This window comes from Triturus cristatus, chromosome 2_2, assembly GCF_964204655.1.
Source record: "Triturus cristatus chromosome 2_2, aTriCri1.1, whole genome shotgun sequence".
In the NCBI taxonomy this organism is placed as follows: Eukaryota; Metazoa; Chordata; class Amphibia; order Caudata; family Salamandridae; genus Triturus; species Triturus cristatus.
The window spans coordinates 818,304,926-818,322,590 of record NC_140582.1 but is presented as its reverse complement, the minus strand read 5'-3'; the positions used below and the strand labels follow the sequence as shown (position 1 = coordinate 818,322,590).

Genomic DNA, 17,665 nt, shown 5'->3' with positions numbered 1-17,665 from the left:
GAAAATAAGAGTTTAAGGCAGGAGGTTATGGCTTCTAGACAGGAGACACTGTTATTGTCCCAGAGAGTTAGTGAGATATCCTCAGGGGCAACCTCCGCTCAAACCTTTCCTAGTGATGCACAAACAAAACAAGACCCACGCACTGTAGCTCAGGTTGTACACTCTGTGTCCCCCATCATTCCTTTGGCCCCCCCCCGAAAGATATTGTGGAGACCCTCAGAAGGCGCAGCTCTTTCTCACCCAATGTTCCTTACATTTTATGTGTCGTGCCAATTTATTCCCAGATGCTCAATCACGAGTGGCTTTTATTTTGTCCTATTTGGGAGGGGATGCTGCAAATTGGGCCATGCCATTAGTATCTCGGGACGATCCTTTTTTATATAATTTAGAACAGTTCAAGACAGAATTCCTCAGAATCTTTGACAGGCGCCGAGTATCTCAGGCTACAGACAATGAACTTTTAGAACTGCGTCAAGGTAATAAGGATCTTATCTCTTACTTAACTCAGTTTAATAAACTATTGGTGGAGACCAATTGGCCAGAGGAGAAGAGATCAGCTCTGTTTTATCGAGGCCTACGTGATGACATCAAAGATACCTTAGCACAGATTCCAAAGCGACCTATTGAATTCTCGGAGCTGGTGTATTTAGTTCTAGAAATCGATTTCCGCAGCGCAGAGAGAAGAGGAGAAAGGAAGACGAAGGACTTTCGCTGGAATTATCCACGCTTTGATCGAATGAAGACAGAACCCAGCAAGTCTACTGGTGGGACGGTAGAAAGTGAGCCAATGCAGATTGGGTCTGTTCGAGGCCCTTTGAGTAAGGAAGAGAAGGATCAAAGGAGACTGAAGAAACTATGCATGTATTGTGGGGGATCTGGGCATTTTGTGAGAGAGTGTCCAAAGAGGCCGAAGACCCCAAATCCGGGAAACTCCCAAAACCATCTGTAGGCGGAGTCGCTCAGATGGCGAAGGAGAAAAATCAGACTCCAAGAGATCACCAAATTTCGAACACCCTTCAGACTCGGGCACCACATTTAACCTTACAGATGAAATTAAGATTTAGGAGGCAAGAGCGGCAAGGAGTGGCAATAATGATCGATTCAGGTGCCACTGGCAATTTCTGCGATATAAAATTTGCCAAGAAGATGGGAATCCTGGCAATGCGTAAGGAGCAGAAGGAATCAGTCCGGGCTGTTGATGGTACTAACCTCTCGTCAGGTCCGATCACTCATCACACCGAAATGGTGGAATTGATTCAGTCCAATGGTCATAGTGAGGCGTTACAGTTCAATTTGATTGATGCCCCGCAATTTCAGATAATTTTGGGACTTCCTTGGCTGACCCTGCATAATCCTACCATCGATTGGGAAGATCGAACCATCGAGATGGATTCCGCCTATTGTGCTGACCATTGCTTTTCTTCAGTGAGCGAACCTTCCGAACCATCTTTGGCCACCTTGCTGTCTTTTAGTGGAGAGTCTATTGGAGTAATAAATACCTTGGAAATTCCAGCAGAGTATCAAGAATTCCAAGAAGTCTTCAGTGAACAGGAGGCCGAGAAACTCCCTCCACATCGCTCCTACGACTGCACCATCGATCTGGAACCTGGGGCTGCATTACCTTGCAGTAGGGTTTATGCGTTAACGGAAGCGGAGAACTGCTATCTGAAAGAATACCTAGATCGTTACCTGGCTAACGGATTTATCCGACCATCTCAGTCCCCGGTGTCTTCGCCACTATTTTTTATTCCAAAGAAGGAGGGGTCTCTGAGAACTTGCATCGATTATCGTGCGATCAATCGGGTAACGGTCAAGAACCGTTACCCTTTGCCTCTGATTTCTGTCCTCCTAGATCAGATAAAGGACGCTCAAATCTTCACAAAATTGGATCTTCGAGGGGCCTATCATCTCATCCGCATGAAAGAAGGCCATGAATGGAAGACTGCTTTTAGGACGAAGTACGGACTATTTGAGTATCAAGTCATGCCTTTTGGCTTGTGTAACGCTCCAGCAGCCTTCCAGCATTTCATCAACGATATTATGGGAGATTTGGTGGATCGGATCACAGTGATCTATTTGGATGACATCTTAATATACTCCGATGATCCAAGAGAACATTCAAATCATGTAAAGGCTGTCTTGGAGAGATTGCGCAAGCATCCACCTTTTGTAAAACTGGAGAAATGCGCCTTCAATGTGCGAACTGTGGAATTCCTAGGTTTCGTGTTATCTCCAGGAGGAATCACCATGGAAGCAAAGAAGGTACAAGCGGTGGTAGACTGGCCGTCACCAAAGGATGTGAGAGAGATTCAGAGATTCTTAGGATTCGCTAATTTCTATCGGCGATTCATTCAGGGATTCTCGCAGAAGATCATTCCAATTACCAGATTGCTGAAGAAGGGAGTGAAGTTCCACTGGACAGTGGAGGCAGAACATGCTTTCGAGTTTCTCAAGACGAGTTTCACCTCTGCTCCCATCCTGCTTCATGCAGACCCTACAGAACCTTTCTTTGTGGAAGCTGATGCTTCTGATCAAGCAATTGGTGGAATTTTGTCTCAACGACACAAGTCAACTGGGCAACTACATCCAGTGGCCTATCATTCTCGGAAATTGAATTCAGCTGAAGTAAACTACACCATCGCTGAAAAGGAGCTGCTGGCTGTGAAAGACGCCTTTGTCGAATGGAGACATCATTTGTTAGGGGCCAGACACACCGTTACAGTGTTTACCGACCACAAAAATCTTCAATTTCTAAAATCTGCAAGAACGTTAACTCCCCGTCAACTACGATGGTCTCTATACTTCGCAGACTTTGACTTTGTGATAACTTATCGACCAGGAAACAAGAATGGGAAGGCGGATGCCCTGTCCCGGATTCAAACCGAAGACACCGAACATTCAGTGACTCCGCAACCCATAATTCCTGAATCCAAGATTGTGTGTTCCATTTCTGAGGCCCATTATCAAGAAGCAATCCGAAAGCTAATGTCTGAAGCAGAGATGGCCGAGTGGGCCAGTCAAGAAGAAGGTCGGCAAGTAATCAATTCCTTGCCTTATCAAGACGGGGCCCTATACCTTCCTACTAAGGAGATCCAAGAACAAGTTTTGAAAGACTGCCATGATCAGCCGTTGGCTGGTCACAAGGGAGCAATGAAGACCATTGATCTGGTTCAGAGATACTTCTGGTGGCCTAATATGACTTCTCAAATAAAAAAATATGTAGAGTCTTGTGAGATCTGTGCCCGGGGAAAAGCTAGTAGGCAGGCTCCACAGGGGTTGTTACAGCCTTTGCCCACTCCACCGCATCCTTGGCACACTGTCACATTAGACTTAATAGTAGACCTTCCACTGAGTAAGGGTTACAACACCATCTTAGTAATAGTAGACACCTTCACCAAGATGAGCCACTTCATTCCAGTCAAAGGGATCCCTTCAGCTTCTGAATTAGCCCGTCTTTTCAGGGAAAACATTGTAAGGGTCCATGGAGTTCCCAAGATAGTGATTTCAGACCGGGGACCCCAATTTGTGTCACACTTTTGGAAAGCGTTCATGAAGGGAATGGGAGTGGAGGTCAGACTATCTACTAGCTATCACCCTGAGACCGATGGTCAGACCGAGCGAGTGAACCAAGAGCTTGAACAGTACTTGCGTCTGTTTCTCTTAGATCAGGGAGGTGACTGGCCAGATTTATTATGGATGGCTGAATTTGCGCATAACAATGCCAAACACGCTTCCACAGGTTATTCTCCCTTCTACCTAAACTCTGGGCTGCATCCTAATCCCTTTAGTAACCAGGGAGATTTTGGAGTTCCAGCAGTCAGTGATTTATTCACAGATCTGAGTAGGGCTCGTAAATCTGCAGAATCCAACTTACACCAGGCTAAGGCAGGTTACAAGAAACAGGCCGACAAACACAGGAGGAAGACACAGCAGTATCAAGTTGGAGATTCAGTATGGTTGTCTTCAAAGCATCTTAGGTTAAAGGGAAATAGAAAGTTCCAACCTCGCTTCATAGGTCCCTTTGTCATCGAACAAATTCAGGGTCCGGTCACTGTCAAATTAAAATTACCTGCTCAGTTAGGAATTCATCCAGTGTTTCATGTATCCCTTCTAAAGAAGACAGCTCCTAACCTCAGACTAAACAAACCTCCCCCCCCAGTGATGTTTGACAAACATTTAGAATATGAAGTAAAGGGAGTGCTAGATTCCAAGAGAAGCAAAGGAACCCTACACTATTTAGTGGATTGGAAGGGGTTTGGTCCTGAGGAGAGATCATGGGAACCCGCAAAGAATGTACATGCTCCTAGACTAATTAGACGATTTCATGCACAACATCCCCTGAAACCTAGACCGATGGATCGGTCTTTGAGAGGGGGTACTGTCAGGATGGGGCTGAATGCTACAATCACGCCGCGCAGTTTGTTAGGACTGCATCGAGTTTGGGTTAAGCCCTCCCTCTGCAATTTATGGACAAGTATTTAGAGCTTTAGATTTCGTTCAAAGATGGCCGCCGAGTTTTCCTGACTAGCCCATTGCGTTTGAAGTCTCGCGGGATCACGAGACTTCGTCTCCTCACGAAGTGCGTCTTGCTGCGCACTTCAATTTAACCATAGTCGTGTGAGGGAGCATTAGTTCACGCTCCTCACAAAAGAACTCCTGGCACTAGGAAATTCATTTGTCTCCGCAGGACTGTTGTCAGCGGATGGAGACGCATCTCAGAGAGAATTGTAGACTTAAAGTCTGAGAGAGAAATAACATTAGTCAGTTGGAGAATTGAACCAGAGTCGCGGAAGTAAGGAGAAGTGGTATCAGAGTTCCAGAGTAACTTCAGAATATCCAGGGTCTCTCGTCCTCCGGTAGGCTTACCGTTGAGTAAGGAGTCCGCTTGGATACCGACAGCAGATACGGTGAGAGTGTTCACTCAGTTATCTCAAGTAGCAGATTCAGAGAGACTGGTGTCCAGTTCATTCTCCATTCAGCAGAACTTTGCTTCGTCTCAAGCTCTGTCTCCCCTTACCGCCCTATGCGCTTTTCCTTGAACTTTCCCTTCCTCCTGTCTATCCTTCCCTGTCCCTTTTTGCGCGTTACCTTGAGAGCAAGGGAGACTTGAGACTTCACTGCAACCATCCTTCCAAGCAGCAAAGACTTGTAGTAGAAGAAAGAACTATAGGTTCTCAGAACTACGGTTACGAATTGTCATATCTGCTAAGAACATAGACTGGTAAGAAAGAGTAGAAGAGTAATGTTATGGTGGAATCTTGAGGGAAGTAAGTGGAGAGTAACCCAGGGTTTTTCTGTGCATATACAGGTTATAGAAAGCCGTAACCAGAACAACATCGAACAATATAAAGAGAGGCAATACTCAAGCAAAAGATCTGGTAGGAGAAAAGCTCAGATAGAGAGAGAGAGAGAGCGAGTGAACAAGATCTGTTAAGTAGGTTAGAAAGGGTACTGAATGGCATTCTGTCTCCTCCTGTGCATTAGGTCTCCCAGAAATCCCGCTGAAGATTGAGGAGGGAGCCAGGCCAGCTCGAGTGTCTCTTTCTCTGTCCAACTCCCCTTTCCCCCTGCCTGGAGCAGCTGAATTAACGCAGTGAGCTCTGGGAGGAGGGCATTGGGAACTTATCTTCATTCTGCCTCCGTGGAGAGTTCCGTTTGGCCTTCTTGACAGCTCCAATCACGTGTGAATTTATGGAAACCCTCTTCAGCCCGCTGCAAGATGATATAACGACCTTGAGGACTGAGGTGACTAAAGAGGTTAGGGATCTGCATCAAGATATCGGCGAGCTGGAACAACTGGTAGACTCTGTGGAAAAGTCTAGGAACGCCAGAGAGGAAGAACTAGAGGAGTGCTGCAGGGAAATCCTAGAACTTAAAGATTGTAATGCTGACCTCAATTACTACGTGGAAGACCTGGAAAATAGGTCCCAAAGATACCACATCTGCATCAAGGGTGTCCCGTTACAGGCAGATGCGGGCTGCTTGGAGGAATACGTCCTACTGTTTCACCATATCGTCCCGGAATTGGAGGGGAAGGATCTCCCTTTATGTAGCAAGCACAGGGCAGGCCGTCCCTCCCAAGTGCCAAGCTTCCCACAAGACATCCTCACATGGGGAACAACCTTTACAACGCAACTTTTACAACGCACTACCTTTACAACGCATTTTTTACAACGCATAATCCATTACAACGCATGACATTACAACGCATACCATTACAACGCATTTTTAAAAACTACCTTTACAACGCATTCCATTACAACGCATACTACCATTACAACGCATACCATTACAACGCATAATATTACACTACACTATCCAACACTTACCCTACTGTTGCACCCCCTGGAGTTAGAATAGTAATTTTTACCCCTATACTATCCAACACTTACCCTACTGATGCACCCCCTGGAGTTAGAATAGTAATTTTTACCCCTATACTATCCAACACTTACCCTACTGATGCACCCCCTGGAGTTAGAATAGTAATTTTTACCCCTATACTATCCAACACTTACCCTACTGATGCACCCCCTGGAGTTAGAATAGTAATTTTTACCCCTATACTATCCAACACTTACCCTACTGATGCACCCCCTGGAGTTAGAATAGTCATTTTTACCCCTATACTATCCAACACTTACCCTACTGATGCACCCCCTGGAGTTAGAATAGTCATTTTTACCCCTATTCTATCCAACACTTACCCTACTGATGCACCCCCTGGAGTTAGAATAGTAATTTTTACCCCTATACTATCCAACACTTACCCTACTGATGCACCCCCTGGAGTTAGAATAGTAATTTTTACCCCTATACTATCCAACACTTACCCTACTGATGCACCCCCTGGAGTTAGAATAGTAATTTTTACCCCTATACTATCCAACACTTACCCTACTGTTGCACCCCCTGGAGTTAGAATAGTAATTTTTACCCCTACACTATCCAACACTTACCCTACTGTTGCACCCCCTGGAGTTAGAATAGTAATTTTTACCCCTATACTATCTAATACTTACCTTAAATGTAATTTAATATAATGCGTTGTAATGGTATGCGTTGTAAAGGTAGTATGCGTTGTAATGGCAATGCGTTGTAAAGGTATTTTTTAAAAATGCGTTGTAGTGTCATGCGTTGTAATGTCATGCGTTGTAATGGATTATGCGTTGTAAAAAATGCGTTGTAAGTGCATGCGTTGTAAAAGTGTGCGTTGTAACGTCATACATCCTCCTCACATGCCTTCATAACTACCGACAAAAGTAACTCATAATGAATACAGTACAGGGTCAACCCCATATATCCTTTGAAGGGAGCAAAGTTCGCCTATTCCAGGATTTGTTCACTATTATCCTACAGCGAAGGCATACCATGAAGCCAATCACGGAATACTTGGGAGACAAAGGGATGTGGTATAAGTGTGGACACCCTTTCCGCCTTGTCTTTGTGTGGAATGGAGAAACTCATACAGTCCTCAGACCACCTGAAGCAGCAGCGATTCTGGGGATGGAACTGGAACAAGGGGCTTCTGCTCATCCGCGTAACTCCCAGACGCTCCCGCGGGAGCCCCGCCGCCAGAGGCGCTCTAAGACTTGAACACAGCAGCAACTGAGCAAACCGTCCATGAAAGTATCAGAGAGAGATCAGCATTATCGCAACACCTCACTGAGCAAGGCCAATCTCCAAAATGAGAAGTTGAATGACTGGTGCTGGGTTATGAGATGGAGCATGACCGCTGGTCACCACAGAACACTGGACGCTGTTGATGTGGTGGTGCTGGATCCTCGGTTGGGCCCGCAGTTCCAGCGTTTGGGGGGCTGGTGCTTCCACGCCCACTTACAACCAGATGACAACTCAACGGCAGTGGCAGAGGCTCCTGCACTTCTTATACATTCCTGAGAACGGACCTCTACTACGTAACTACTAGTTCTGCACCACTTGGGGCTCTTGTTTTAATGTTTGCACAGTTGCTATTTGCCACCATTCTCTATACTCTGCCACACTGTTACACCTCATCACACACAAGGGGTGTGGGGACATCGTCTGCTTCGAGTGGAGCCCGCATGGCTGCCGGTAATTTCACTGCTATATGGTACGGATAATTAGCCTCAATGTGAAGGGCTTGAACTCAGCAACCAAAAGAGGATAATTACTGGCCCAGCTCAAAACCACCCGCTGTGACATATGTCTCCTACAAGAGACCGACCTCTTGAAAAAGGACTAGTGTTGAATGCGGTCTAAATAGTTTGACTTTCAGTTTTGGTCTGTGAAAAAAGCGGGGGTGGCCATTCTTGTTTTCTCCCATTTCTAGGGACGAAACCACCAAACACATTCCGAAATCATGGGCCGTATGCTATCGGTGAAAATTTCCCTCTACAGTCACACTTTCACAGTTGCATGCATTTACGCACTCAATGATTACCAGGAGCCCTTTATCCGTCAGGCAATCGGTACCATTCTCACTACACCCGATATCAAAAATATTGATAGGGGGAAACTTTAATTTGGTGCCCGATGCCTCCATGGACTGGACTCCCCAACACACAGGGCCTACTGAGGCCTTTACCCCATAGGGAAACAGCTGGCTAGCCGAAGCAGGGATGGTCAATGACTTGAGGACACCACACCCTTCCATACAGTGTTACTCCTTTTTCTCGGCCGCACACCAGTCCTATGCCCGAATTGACTCCTTCCTATTCTTGGCATCTCTACTCCCGATGGTGACACAAGCAGACATTGAGGTATCCTCCATCATGGACTATGCCCCCATTCAGCTCACTCTGCACCTCCTGGCCTGTAATCAGGGCTCCAGGATGTGGCACCTCAATCCTAAATTGCTATCCTATGATCCCGCAGTTAAAGAGGTGGAAAGTACCATCCTATACTATCTTGCGATCAATGACACCCCACACACAATAGCGACGTTATGGGATACTCTCAAAACAGTAGTGAGGGGAACATATATTGCCATAGCGGTGCAGCTTATTGGGGAGCACAAGACAAAACACGCTGGGTTGGTGACACAGGTGAGGGAGATGGAGGAGTCACATAGATGTACAGGTTCACATAAAAAAAGACGACAATTGACTATTGCCCGGAAACAGCTCAGGGCCCTTGACATGGATGCAGCAGACCATGCCCTCCTCCACACGAGACAGAAATATTATGCAGGGGGAAATAAGCCTGGGAAGCTACTAGCTCACATATTGCGAACCCAGACGCATTCCCGCCGCATACATTGCCTGATAGGTCAGGACCAGAAACTCAAGACGCAAGATGAGGACATTGCAGCTGAATTTGGCCAATTCTATGCTCAGCTGTATGGGGCGGACATGTTACCCCCCACGAGCTGCTCCTCTTACATGGAACAAATTCCCCTAACGGAACTATCAGAGCACACTGCAGCACCATTGGAAGCCGACATAATAGAGCAGGAGGTTCTGGAGGTGATAGGGAGGCTTAAGTTGGAGAAGGCCTCTGGGCAGGATGGGTACATAGCCGCCTTTTATTAAGTTATACGTGGAGTATCTGTCCCCCATGCTAGCCCGGCTGTACAACTCTTTTAGCTCCTCTGGAATGCTTGCAGAGTCCATACAAGCAACAATCACAACAATCCTGCCAAAACCGGGGAAGACCCCCAACTCTGTGCGCCCTACTGTCCCATTTCGCTACTCAATGTGGACGCTAAGATTTTCACAGGGATCCTGGTGTATAGATTAGGGTAGTATATGCCTGGGTTGGTCGAACCTGACCAGTCAGGATTTATACCTGGACGTACCTGTTGAGACAGCACCAAGCGCCTTTTCCATCTGCTGGACAAAACTCACCAGTCTCGGACACCAACACTGTTCCTGTCGATAGCTCCCAAAAAGGCATTCGACCGGGTACACTGGCCATTCTTACGGGTAGTTCTGGAAGCCTTTAGTCTAGGCCCTCGTTTTCAGCAGTGGTTCTGGGCTAGTTACGCAAACCTGCTAGCGCTGTTTCGTGTTAATAGCTTCCTATCCCCCACATTCCCTGTCTCCAGTAGAACACAACAGGGGTGCCTACGCTCTCCACTCCTGTTTGCGTTATACATGGAGCCATTAGCGGAACGCATTCGAGGGTATCCTCTCATTGAAGGAGTCTGGATGGGTGCTAAATCCCATAAGATAGCCCTATACTCAGAGGATGTTCTGATAACTATCACCAAACCCCAACAGTCACTGCCCCCCCTGTTGGAAGAACTTGCAGCATTTGGAGAAGCTTCAGGCTTCAAGGTAAACAACACCAAATCCCAAGCACTTAACATCACTATTCCACAGGACGAACAAGCACGCCCCGCAACCGAGTTTCTCTTCACATGGGCCACATGGAAATCCCATACTTGGAAATACACATACTCCCCACCATCGAAAATCAGTGTCGTACAATTGCTCTGAATTAATGACTATGGTACGATCCCTCATTCAGTCCTGGCATTGGGGCCCCATTTCTTGGCTGGGATGAATAGCAGCTTGGCAGATGTCCATCCCGCCCAAACTCCTATACCTTATGCAGGTGATGCCACTACAGCTGCCCAACTCTAAGGTCAAGAAACTTAACTCTACAATAGAGTTCTCCATCTGGGGCGGTAAACGTGCCAGAATGGCCAAGGCCCGTACATATCCCCAGTGGCCAAGGGTGGGCTGGGCATACCACACTTAGGGGGAGATTTCTAAAGTTTTTGAGCAGTGCTTGCGCCTTGGGGGCGTGCTAGGGGTGGGGCATGGGCATTCCCATGCAACCAGCCAAGGCTTCTCCCACTAAACCCAATTGACTAAACACAGTAGATTGAGTTTAGCGTGAGAAAACTGTGCCCTTTTAAACTAGGCGCAAGGAAGGAGAAATGCTTTAATTTCTCCTTCCTTTTCCGACTTTGCATGTGTGCTGCAATACACACACACCTAGCGCTATGGTGCTAAGGTGGTGCGTGGCGCACAGCAGCTGTAATCAGCACCGGTGCAAGGGAAAGAGGAGGAGAGAGCCATTTCTTTGAAAAATATGGCACTCTCCTGCTCCTTCCAGATGTGCAACGCAGCGCAGCCTCGCAGGAGGATTTGGTAAATCTCCCCCTTAGTGCGGGATTACCAGGCTGCCCAATTGCGTTTCCTCGTTGAGTGGCAACACCCACTTACAGAGAAGCACTGGTGCTTTTTGGACCAGGCTGTGGCCGGAATCCATATATGGAAAATATCGTGGCTCCCACTCAGAAATCGCTTGCTGGCAGTGTACATCTCCCTGGTGGTTAGGGCCCACCTGGGTGTCTAGGACAAGATCTGCACCCCCAAACAGCTCTCCACCCCGTTTTCTCACCTTACCCCGACCATGGGAAACACGGACTTCCCGCAGGCGCTGCATGGAATGGCATACTCACGATGGCAAGAAGCCAACTGTAAACCCATTTGTGGCCCTTTCGATGAACAAGGTCTACTGGACTTTCTGAGGGTACAGCAGGACTTGTGACTCCCGGACTCCGAGCATTGGCGCCACATTGCAGTTCGACACTGGATAACACATACATCGATATGACCCCACGCAAGTAGGCCGCTAACCTCATTCGAACGCTGGCTCCTGTCCAGACGGGACAATTGCCGCTTGCTGCCAGACATATGCACATTTCTAAACACCTTAGCTAATCCTTTAAGCACAACCGCAAGGAAAAGGTGGGAAACAGAATGCGAACGTCAATTCACAGACAACGAATGGGCAGACATTATAGATTGCACTTGTGCGTCAGCTACTATTGCTTCTGGGAAGGAAATACTGCTTAAAACCATTCACTATGGGTATTGAACACCTGCTCGCCTAACCCAGTGGCAAAGAGGGAGGGACGATAAATGCTGGCATCATTGTAATCACTCAGGTACACTCTCCCACCTGTTAGGGCATTGTCCCAAGCTCCAGCCAGCTGGCCTGCGACGTTGACCCGCGCTGGGGGCCGCCTGCCAGTATAATTGTTTCAAGCAAATTTTCTTTGTGCAGGACCACGGTCGTGTCTGAGGTGGACTAATTGGCATTTCAAATGATGGCCCACGTTATGGACAGACTAATAACCAGTGGCTGTGGTTAATTTAAGCATTCCAGGCATCACTTTTTTGTCTTCCTTTAGTGTGATGCCCTAAGTGCGACGAGTACTCTCAGACATGGATCATGGGAACCAAGCTGCATCCTACTGACGAGGCCCAAATAGGTAGAAACCAGGAATAGACAGAAACTGGAGTTACTTTTGTTCCAGTTCAGAAGGGAACCTCACTTGGCAGTTCAGGCTAGACTGTTGCTTTTGGAGAAGGTCCAAGTCTGATTTACATTGGTCTGGTTTTTGTCTCAGGTGGGATGGTAGGCAAAGCAAGAATGGACTGGGGTGCGATCTGAGTTATTACCAGGGCTGAGATTAATTCAAGCATTTCACTCATCATTTTATGAATTCCTCAGTGAACCAGTGGCAGTAACCAATAGTATGTGTTTCACTTTTTAAAGTTGATGCTTACATAACCTATATATTATCTGGTGCCATTGTATATTAATCCAAGAACCTTTTACCATGAAAGTGACTAGGTCGACAAATGCTAAACACAATTTCTCTTTATTCTAGGAATAGATCCCTCTCCTATATGTTTGTATACTGCCCACATCCCCACATTTGTAATGTAGTATCCTGTCCCTTCTCTCTACTATAGTGACAATTATAGTCCTGTTACCAATGCAATTGAAGACCACAAAAGCAAGGCAAACTTCTCTTTAAACAGACAACTCTCAGACGGACTGTTCCAATGGTGTGTATGTACATTCTTGTGGTGTTTGGTGAGAGGTGGATTAACATTGATACACATTTCTACACACCACTGCGTGCAACTGACGTTTACACATTTGAGTGGTAACAAATTCTTATATTTTTAGAGTATTCTGTGTGCACTGCCTTTACATGTGCACCCACTGGTGTGCATTATAGATAGATGTAGGGTGCAACCTTGCATAAGGCGATGTAGCAGTAGTCTATCAAAAACTGGTCCTAAAACAGCATTTGGAGTAGAGGGGAGGTGATGCAGCAGTTAAGTGCTACATTACCTAGAGTGCTAAACATCCTTGCATTGCTGCTGTCTGGTTCTGATAAAGGTTTGAAAGAGGAAAATAATTCGCCTTTTATAATTCCCTAGATAGTGACACTGGAGTTACACCAAGATTACTGCTTTGTTTTGTTACAAGTTCACTGGAAAAACCTGGCAACTCCCTCTTTGGAACATACAATTTGAAAGTCTTTTTTTAAAAAAATGGTCCTGGGCCAGTTTTGTCTAATGGAAATATGCCCACTGGTCTATAAGAAAACCTCACAAATGAGCCAAGGTAGATGTTATGCAAGAAACATCTTTCGGTTGCATTAATATGGATTTTGGATCACTTAATCTCTTGAATGGGAAAAACACGAACATACTAACAATCCGAGTGACTTACTGCAGTGAGCCTCGTCGCTCCAGTCATCACAGTCATTGTAGCCATTACATGTGAGCTTCTGAGAGATGCAGATTCCACTGGTGCACAGAAATCTGTCCTGTCCGCCACACAAGGCTGTAAAATAGAAGATAGTCACTTTTGTAAATAAGGGCAAACCTGAAAACAACCCTACATGTTAATCTATACACTCATAGAATTTTCAGTACTGGGCTCGCATGAACAATGTCTATTTAAAGAACCACTTGAAATCCAACATCATCAAGAACAACCAGTACACAAAAGAGGGCTTGGTAGGATGGATGGCATGTCCAATATCTATGTAGCCTTAAGGTGAAGTCATTTTTCCATGCTTGCCCCCGATGTGACATCACCTGCAATCAGGAACCAGCATTGCAAGCACACTGCAACTCTGCAGTTCATATGCTATGTGAGGTACATCTTCCCCAACCAGATAACAGAAATCAGCCCGTAATTCATACACTTGAGGCTGGTGAATAAGGGTAAACCCGCTTGCAACGTAAATAGTAAAATGTTAATTTCAGAACAATTTTGAAGCAAACATATATATACATATGGTCCAGTAGAAGGCTGTGAGCCGAAACGCGTAGACCGCCCCTCTGTGTGTTTGCACTATGGTGATTAACAGCATTTAATAAAAGAAAAACCATACCCTCTATGGTGCTGTGAGTTTCTGTTAAAAAAAAAATATATATATATATATATTCACTGAAAAAACCATAGGTTTCAGGGGTGTTATAGTTAGCTGGACTTTTCACTTGTACAAAACCATTGAAATTCCCCCGTTATAGTTAGTTCAGCTAACTATAACTCGCGCGCCCGCAATGCACTGCTGATGACGTCACATATTACATCACTCATGACATGGTCAGTGACATCACTCATGACATCACTGATGACATCTCAAATGACATCACTGATGACATCATCCAGTGAATGTGTGTTATTCTGAAAATTAAATATGTTTCATATATGTATATCTCAAGGTCGATGGAAGAATAAATGGGTATATAAGTGTCTAAATGGATGATTTGTTTTTGAAAAATTGATTATGTAACTGACTGATTAAGTGTATCATAGTGAATACATGGCTTAGTGAGTAATGTTTAAATATGTAAATATCTGTATCAGTCTCTCACTTTGTGTATAAGTGGCTGCATGGGTTGGTGAGTAGCTACATGGGTGTCTATATAGGTTATTAGTTGGTTTTTTGAGTATCAGTCTGAGTGTCTGCATGGTTCGGTGGGGGTATTACGTAGTGCATAGGTGCATGAATGAGTGACTCACTGTTTGTATGTGTTGAACACAGTATGTGTGCAGGACTGTATGGGTGGATGAGTGTGTGTATGGGTGTGTTAGTGAGTGAATGACTGTCTCAATAGTGTCTTTATGAGTAACTACATATGTTTTAAACTAGTATATGTGACTATTGGTGTATATATGTGAGTATATGTGAGAGTGAGAGATTGAAAGAGTTCCTGTATGAATAAGTATGTGTTTCTATAAGTGATTGTTTAAAAGACTAAGTATGTGTAAGTTTCCGTAGAAGTAAGTGTGGTGGTGTGTGTATAACTGTATATGCAAGTAAATGTATGTTTGATTCTTTATTAGCATGAGTGACTATGTGTGTGAGTAACTATGGATGAGTGGCATTGTGTAACAGGATGTATAGGTGTATGAGTACATATGATGAGTGAGTACATGTATGAGTGACTGTATTGGACTGTTGGTGAATGAGTGGATATGTATGTGGATCTTAGAATTACTGAAGAGGTTGTTGTAACTGGTATTGGTATGTCCATTGTTTTGAAAATTTTAGTCTCTATTTTTGAATGTGTGTATCAAAGGTTATATTAGGGTGAGAGGAGGTCTGCCACTCTATCACAAGGATGATGTCATCAGTGACGTCATCAGTGATGTCATTTGAGATGTCATCAGTGATGTCATGAGTGATGTCACTGACCATGTCATGAGTGATGTAATATGTGACGTCATCAGCAGTGCATTGCGGGCGCGCGAGTTATAGTTAGCTGAACTAACTATAACGGGGGAATTTCAATGGTTTTGTACAAGTGAAAAGTCCAGCTAACTATAACACCCCTGAAACCTATGGTTTTTTCAGTGAATTTCTGAGGTTTTTTAAATGCTAATTCCTAACTATAACGTGCCTGAAACCTATGGTTTTTTCTGTTAATTTCAAAGGTTTTTTAAATGCTAATTTCTAACTATGCCTACAGAGATAGGACATGTGAAGAAAGAAGAAAAAATGCACAGAAAGAAACAAAAGAAGTGCAGAAAGAAGCAACAGAAGTCCTCAAATACGAAGATAAGTGCAGGAAGAAGGATAACGTGCAGAAAGAACAAAAAGAGGAGCAGAAAGAAGCCTTGTTGCAAAATCATCCTGTACCCTCAACTTTTTCAGACGGATACTGGTGGTAACTGAGTCTGACTAACCAGTCCTAGAGCCAGTGCTATGTTAAAAGACACTTAGAATACAGTGAAAACACCTACATACACTAGGGAACATTATGTGTTGGGGTCCCCCTGTGATTAGCCTTACCTCCTCTATAAGCCCCTAGTATATAATAGGGCATGGGGATTAAAACTACCTCTTAAAACAGGCCACAGGGCGTTTTTGCACACGTTAACTCAGGCCCCGTCCCCTCCTTTCACCATTGTGTAAACACGCCCTGTGTCCGTTTTTAGTTGGGAGATTAAGTTCATTTGAGTCCTGAGGGTCCCTAGGGTCCAACTAGCCCACTAGGTACCTCCAGTAAGTGCCACAGAGCTGCGTTGCAGAGAGGTGTAAAAAGTGGCACGGCCTGGACCACCTCTCTGCAATGCAGCTCAGTGGCGCTTACTGGAAGCACTTGGTGGGCTAGTTAGCCCCCAGGGGCCCTCAGTATTGAAGGGAAATTATATCCTCAATTTAAAACGTGCCATGGTGCGTGTTTGCACACGTCACCTCAGGCCCCGTCCCCTCCCTTCACCACTGTGTAAACGCGCCCTGTGGCTGTTCTAAATTGAGAGATTAAGTCCCCTTGAATCCTAAGGGTCCCTAGGGTCACACTAGACCACTAGGTACCTCCAGTAAGCGCCACAGAGCTGCGTTGCAGAGAGGTGTAAAAAGGGGCTTGGCCTCAGAACACCTGTCTGCAGCGCAGCTCCCTGGCGCATACTGGAGATGCCTGTTGGGGGCGCGTTTGCAGAGTGCTGCATGGAGGGGGCATGGCCTCCGGCACGATGCCAGTCTTTTATTTATTTTATTTTTTTAAGAAGGGGGGCTGTGTGGTTCCCCTTCTTATTCTAATTTATTGGCCCTGATGACCCCATCCCCCAGGGCCTGTCTCCTAATTATATTTTTTTGACCCCAATCCCCAGGGCCGGCCACTGTTTTTTATTATTTTTAAAAAATATATATTTATAGACACACCTAGGACATGCTGGACAAACCGTACGTACCTATCACCATGACGATTTGCGTGATATTCATTAAAAGGCGACTATGCATGCAATTAATCCACGTGGAATGTATTTACACCACTAGTGAAGCTCTGACATGTCTGATGCTCTACCGTGCCTAATCCCGGTAGACACCCTTGTCGTTTATTTATACAAACATGGGTAGCTATTGACGGGCACATTTAATACACATGCACACCAAGCCATTCAAAGGGGATTCGACAAAAATTCGACCAAAACTATGCAAGAAACCCCCCTCACAGTTAATAAAACACACATCCACTGCCGGATGTGTAATACTTTTTATTTTACTCTCTGGAAAGGGGACGAACATCACTTGCGAGTCACAGCGCGCTCCTGACAGAGCCCAATGCTGTGTTACACCCACCATTGCCTGCCGAGTGCCACACACCTCTCTGTATTGTATTCCACTAGCTAGTGCATATGCTATGACACTCTCTAGCCCATGTGCACTGTAACACCACCCCGTGAAAATGTCATGCCACACTTGTCTTCGCACGGGTTATATTGCCCCATCTAACGTGCCTTCCTCGATGCCTATGTTATAACGCACAGTGCTATGCCATGCAGTGCATTTGGGATCCATATCTTTGTCACAGTGCATATGCAACGTTACACTCCCCAGCACATATTTTATATTACAACTTTAGAGACTAGTTAGGTTACACAACACTGCCCTGTGCATATTACACTA

The 17,665-nt window shown here is 45.4% G+C and overlaps 1 protein-coding gene across 1 annotated transcript in view; it reads right to left on the bottom strand.

The window, feature by feature from the left end:
* CORIN (corin, serine peptidase) overlaps positions 1 to 17,665 on the bottom strand; it is a 1,570,916-nt gene that overhangs the window by 636,127 nt on the left and 917,124 nt on the right. The window contains exon 6 of the mRNA XM_085642146.1: positions 13,471 to 13,584. Coding sequence (XP_085498272.1) covers positions 13,471 to 13,584 — 114 coding nt within the window. The remainder of the gene's footprint in view (positions 1 to 13,470; positions 13,585 to 17,665) is intronic.